This window comes from Gymnoscopelus braueri (assembly GCF_963280865.1).
Source record: "Gymnoscopelus braueri genome assembly, chromosome: 8".
NCBI lineage: Eukaryota > Metazoa > Chordata > Actinopteri > Myctophiformes > Myctophidae > Gymnoscopelus > Gymnoscopelus braueri.
In genome coordinates, this window is record NC_137609.1 from 34,813,423 (window position 1) to 34,820,259 (window position 6,837).

Genomic DNA, 6,837 nt, shown 5'->3' on the forward strand with positions numbered 1-6,837 from the left:
AAAGTGTCTGTGACAAATGTAATGGTCAGTGCAATTATGTACTAAACTTAACTTCACAAAGGCATTTTCAAGTTTCAATTAAAAGTACTATAAATAAATGATAAACACTTATAACTGGGTTAACTGTGTTCGTCTGGGCTTGGGTCCAGTTTTAAGGGCTGTTCATGACCTATAAATATGACATGCCCAAAATAGGGACATCAGGTTCATATACTTTATGTAGCCAAATTGTAAGTACTATCAAGAGCTTTTGACTATTGAATCCACTGGAACACAGGGGCTTTCTTTTTTCTTTTCTTTTTTTTTTTTACCATTTCCTGGAAAGTAACCATTCAATTTCCCACCTAGAATGTACCACCTCAAGTTAACACGTACATCCTGTGGTAAAGAGTCTATTGGTCATTCTGCACTGTTTTTTTTGTGCACATGCATGCATGCAATCACTTGCTTGGGTTCGACAGTGTTAAAGTCAGACTATAACAGACAGCAGCTCACAGGCTATTCTCCAACAGTGAAGCTCAATGTAGGCCAATACAGATACTGGACAATGTAAGTAACATTACATTTTGAAATATATTACATTTTTCTTAATCACATACAGTAGTGCATATTATACAGTATGTACATTAATATAGCCGGGACTCTTTTAACCCATTTTGGGCGGGAACCCCTATTTGTAACTATACCTTTCAGGACGGGAATCCCTTTTGGGGTTCCTGTTGCTATGTACAGTATATAGCATTTTTTTCAGAAAACTTAGGTCAGGTTGTGGAAGGCGTTTTTAGAAACGGCCTCAGGTCTAAATGGGTTAAAACAGGCCTAAAAACTTTTTTATTTTGGCAGGCCTTTTATGTTAAATTGTTGTGTAGTTACTGTCAGCAATATCCTTTTGTGCTTCACATTTTTAACCCTGTTTTTAACCTTCTGCAATTGATTATATGTTTTTAACTATATGTAGCACCCTGAGATTCCCTGTGAATGAAGTGCAATACAAATAACATATATTATTATTATTATTTATTATTAAAACAGTGCTAATTATTTACTTACTTTTTCGTGTCGTTCACTAAGATGTCGACAGATATTTCTGGCAAGACAGTCAGATCAAAGAGGGTGAGGTACGATGGAGGAGTCAGGGAGGAGAGGCAGGAGGAGAAAGGAGAGGAGGAGGTGAACGTGGTGCAGATCGATGAAGGAGCTGACAGTCTCAGAGACCAAGGCTCCGGATCACAGGAAGCTACACGAAATCTAGGTACACAGTGACACACTTAAGCGGGGCGCATGCTACCATTTTCGGTGGTCACCCTATTACCGCGGTGGTTTGAACCTCCACACTGTTCTCTGTTTTTGACCGACATCACCGGACTATGAGCGCCTAGTATCATAATCACCTTTTAAGTGAAAACGTTTCCACCTAAAAGGTAAAAGGGTGATCACCTAAAATGGTAGCATGATGCAGCCACCTTTATAGTGTTTCTCTCTCTTCTCACATTATTACTACAGCAGCTTCACCCAATATTCAAGCAATGGTTACAAGGGACATGCCATCATATTGCATGAATGACAATCAAAATAAATTATGAATTACGAACATTAGCATTCTCTCATTTCATGATGTGGCATTTTTTAGTTAGTCACAATTGCATACTATAAAGTGAAGACATGTTCAACTAAGTTTTTTTTTTTTCCATTGTTCTATGAAAGGAACAATTGACACTGATCATATTGAAGTTTAACTCTATTGTACTAATATCCTCCAGTTGTCCAGAAAGAGCTCATCGTCCACAGACACATCGTCATAGCGGCTGCAGTGTGTCTCTCACTGCTGTGTGTTCTACTAGTAGTGAGAACCACAGACATGGCCATGGACTGTGAGTATCAGGTGGTCAAAGGTCAAATTCATGCACTTACAAAAATACAATGAGACTTGTGTCTCACACAGGAACCCTACCATACTTCACTTTTGATAGTGTGTATATGCCCTAGTACTTCATTATACGTACATGTTGAGAGTATTCCCATAAAAAAACACCTGATCAGGGAATATAGAAATTTTGTTCTTCTCAAAGCTGCTTGACATCATCATGAACAATAGCAACAACTGTGCTTACATCACTTTTCGGTCTTTTGCAGATAATTCAGCAATTGAGAACCTGACCCTGGATAGAAACACATTACAGACCAGATATAGCAACTTGATCCTCGAGAGAGATCAGTTACAAGGTCAAATAAACCAACTGAAGAGAGAGAAAGCAGGTGAGAATAATTACAAATCTTTGTGAAGGAATATTAAAGGATCTACACCATGAATTAAAAAAATACATTTAGTATTTAATTTCATATTGTTTATGTCCCTCAAATGTTTTTCAAAAGGTTTGAGCCTAAATCAAGCCTCAGATACACTCATTCCAACTAACTTCTCTCTGGCTTATAAAGCACTTTCACCTGCAATACCACATTGTCCTGATTTGGCACGTGGTGCTATTGAGCCAGTTTGTATGCATGTTATCTCCTGGTTCTGTGTGGAAAAAGTAAAAAAAAACGGGAGGGATTGTATCGCTTGTGACGTCACGTGTGGGGTCAATTCAGTTTGGCCTGTTTTGAGACCAATTTACATAAAACCCCAGATATGCTGTGAAAGCCTGAGAAGGAAAAGTTAAAATTCATGGTGTAGTCCCTTTAATTTGTGTATTTTTATTTGTATTTTAATTATTGTTGGTGATAGTGGGTAAAATAATGTTTAGCATAAACCCTAATTACTGCCCTCATCATAAAATGTAAGTTTTCTTAAATATAAATAATAATACATGAGGTGTCTCTGTCCCAGTAGTAGGTCTCAGATCTGGGTAATAGAGAAATATAAACTAAAACAAGTCAAATGTTATAAAGATGAAAGAGTCTTCATTCTAGGGTTTATTTTAGGGATTTGCCACACAGTCTAATATAAATTATTGGTAAGACTTTATATTAAGATCGCATCTATAATGCATTATAATGCGCTTATAAGGCATTATAACACTCGTTATAAACGTTTATAATCATGTATGACAACTTATAACAACATTTATAATGTATTATAAGTGCTGGTCATAATATATGTTCCACTGAGCATATTATGCTCAGTAGAACAGCACATTATAACTACCGTAACTTAGTCAGTTATAAAGGCACATAGAGAAGTGCTATAATGTATCATAAGGCATTACAAATTATACAACCTTAATAGAAAGTCATACAAATACAAAAAGTCATACAAATACAATTTTATTTGACTCCTACTATTATCATTATTAATTTTTACCCAACATTTTACAAATGATTGTCAGTGCATTGAAAATCCATCAGTAAAACTCCTGTTTGATGTTTAGTCAAGGTGTGTCCCAGTGGATGGAAGGAGTTTGGATGGAGCTGTTATTACAGATCTACTGAAGGGAATACTTGGGAGGAAAGTAGAGCAGAATGTCAGAAGACAGGAGCAGATCTGGTGGTCATTAACAGTAACGAAGAACAGGTTAGTGTATCGGGGTGCGTGCATGTGTGTGTGTGCATGTGTGTGTTTGCATGTGTGTGTGCATTTGTGTGCGTGTGTGTGCGTGTGTGTGCGTGTGTGTGCGTGTGTGTGTGTGTGTGTGTGTGTGTGTGTGTGTGTGTGTGTGTGTGTGTGTGTGTGTGTGTGTGTGTGTGTGTGTGTGTGTGTGTGTGCGTGTGCATGTGCATGTGCATGTGCATGTGCATGTGGGTGTGGGTGTCCATCACCCACATCACATCTCCTACATATTTTCATGTGATGTAATTCTGTGATTATAGTAAAAACCTGAATGCATTAGAGAAAATTAATTATGGTTCAATCATTGACAAATGATCAGGAATTCATCAGAGGATTGAAACATGAGGATGGAAGCTCGTGGATTGGTCTGACGACTCTGAACAGGACGGATGGAAACTGGACGTGGGTCGATGGAACCCCACTGACAACCGAGTTAGACATTTTTGTTTTTCTAATATAATTCTATTCTATCAAATTCACTGTATGTGACTGACATGTGAGTGGATGTGGTCTAAAATACTTTTATGTTGTTTTCTCTGCAGGTACTGGAACATTGGACAGCCTGCTGATAACTTGTACTGTACCGTCTACAGGCATGGGGTTGGAAAATGGAACAATGCGTTATGTGAATATCCCGCCAAGTTTCCATGGATCTGTGAGATGTGATGTTTCTTAGTTCATTGGTGAAACTGCAGCTTAGTTTTCTGCTTTATGAAGTTAAACAGTAGTAATTAGAAGTGGAAAAGAAAAACTGATGTACCCATAGTCACATTAAAACCACCAACTTTTGCTTTAAGTTGATTTTGATGTTTAACACCATCAATTTGTGAGGAACACATGAGAATGTTGTTAAAAAAAAACTTTTCTGGTTCATTGGTTCATGTGGTATTGTTAGGTTTTTTATTAACTTGTAAACTGGGCAGTGGAAGTATTTCATACAACTTTACTTGGCAATAGTATTATTCCAATATATTAACAATTCTACTGACCTATTCACTTGTTTCCTAGGCTGTGTGTTTTCCACTTCCTGTCGATTTGATCCAATGAAATCCAATGAAACTGGTCAGATGACCAATGATATCCAATGAAATCGACAGGAAGTGGAAAACACACAGCCTAGGAAACAGGTGAATAGAAACAAACGGTATATGTTCGTTTGTAGGCTACAGTATTGATATTCATAGGCTTGGGTCCAGACTAGAATGTTACTAAGTTTGAAGGACTTACTGTACTGTATGTTATCATAGAACATCAAAGAAATAATGAGAAATACTCTGTCACAAGATTTGTAGAATGCAGCCAGTCAGTTTCAGATTTAACCCTATTTTTGATTTCCCTATTTTATTCCTTCTATTATGCGTTTATATGCTGTTAATATAATGTCAAGCTGCCTTGTTATGCTTTACCATAAGTAAATCACTTTGAATTGGCTTTATGTATGAAATGTTGTGTACAAATAATCTTGCCTTGCACCATACAGCACATAAAAGGGATCTTACAACTACAACCAATCTTCAGCTTCAAGAGTTTCACTGCATTTTGTGAATATTTGTAATGTTTCTGCATATAAATAAATCTGTGCTGGTTGAGTCTTCCCACGTTTCTCACCTTTAATTTGTCCATCCGTCATTTTATTTTGAATGATGTGGTACATTTTCACTAATGAATTGAGCCTATTTATGATTGATTGTTCTCTATTTCTATTCATATGAGAGCACCTGTAACCTTAAAAAAGTGATGTCACATTTTGGTGCGACCCGATTGGTTCACCGTATAGGTTGCCTATAAAGATGGTCTCTCTCTCTCTCTCTATTTGGTTCTTAAAGATAACCTGATCTTGTTGTTTCCAATTAAAACTTTTTAATTGCATTTGAAGACAGTGTGCAGGAGTTTTTTCTTTTTCATTGCGTTGGGCCCTCATTTGGTTTTCTCCTACAGTACGTGTACGCACCTGTCGCCTTTGTAGGTATGCAAGAGACTAGCTTTTTATTGTATTTATAGGTGAAAATGTGACCTTTAATCAGGATTCATGTAAGATTGAACATTCCCACTTTAAAAAAAAGAAAAAAGAAAAATGCAAAATGTTAAAATCAAGTATTTTTCAGTCAGATACTTTATGTGCTGTGAATTTAAATTTGCTCAAAATGAAAATGACCCAAGAGATCTGATGAAGAAGGTCTGGAGATGATGTGTTGTAGGCTACATAGTACATAACACTTACACATACTGTACATCCACTATGTGATCACACATTTAATATGAACAGCAACAGTTGTTCTGAACCATGTGTGTGTGTGTGTGTGTGTGTGTGTGTGTGTGTGTGTGTGTGTGTGTGTGTGTGTGTGTGTGTGTGTGTGTGTGTGTGTGTGCGTGCGTGCGTGCGTGCGTGTGTGCGTGCGTGCGTGCGTGCGTGCGTGCGTGCGTGCGTGCGTGCGTGTGTGTGTGTGTGTAGGCGTGCGTGCGTGTGTGCGTGTAAGTGTTTGTGGTTTTCCATCCTGTACTTCCTTATTGCTATAGTATTGTGTCAACCAGCCACAGACAAATATGCTGTGATTTAGTTAAACCAGTGTGTTTATAGTTAACTAGTATTTTTTTATCAATTTATTTTAATCAATTCAGGAGAGTAACATATCATAGTTATATTTGTAGCCTATAGTTACTTTTCAAGCCTCTCGTCCTTGTAAGATGTCTACAGATATTTATGCCATGCCAGACATGACAAAGAAGGTGAGACGCAGGAATGAAGAAAGAGGACAGAGAGGGGACACTGAGGACAGTGGACATTTGGAGGAGAGAGGAGAGAGGGAGGAGAGAGTGGTGGACATCTACCAGAGTGTGGATGATTTCAGAAGCCTACACAGCAGGAAGACAGAGTCAGGGTGAGTTTGACTAAGTTACTTATGAATCATTATAAAGGTCAATTCTCTGTTTCAATGTTGGGGAAGGGAGTTTATTATTGAAAAAAAACTCTCCTTCAGGAAAAGATTATTCAGATGTTTTTTAGATGTTTATTAGATCAGTTTATTAAGATGTGATATGAACTGTTTATTGTACAGAATAATTAGTTTGTGTTTAAGTATTTTGTTTGTGTTAAAGGCTTTGTCTGAGCCTTTATTCAGTAGTTTACTGTGCAGAGCACTGGTTCCCAAACCTTTTAGCTCGAGACCCAAAAGAGACATTTTATGTCTCCCCGGGACCCAAACTATAGTGAAAATAGCCGATCTACAAACTCACAACAAGTTGCGATGCGATGTGTTGTGAGCTTGTAGACCTACTATTTTCACTACTTC

At 37.5% G+C, this 6,837-nt stretch overlaps 1 protein-coding gene across 1 annotated transcript; it reads left to right on the top strand.

Annotated features, from left to right (window-relative positions):
* Window positions 1-487: 487 nt before the first annotated feature.
* On the top strand, window positions 488-6,430 carry LOC308090799 (uncharacterized protein; the record flags this gene model as incomplete). Its single annotated transcript, XM_080436062.1, has 4 exons — window positions 488-549; window positions 1,072-1,252; window positions 1,761-1,871; window positions 6,261-6,430. Exons 2-4 carry the CDS (start codon window positions 1,072-1,074, stop codon window positions 6,428-6,430), a joined length of 462 nt encoding a protein of 153 aa, XP_080292188.1. The 5' UTR covers window positions 488-549.
* Between the last annotated feature and the right edge of the window lie 407 nt (window positions 6,431-6,837).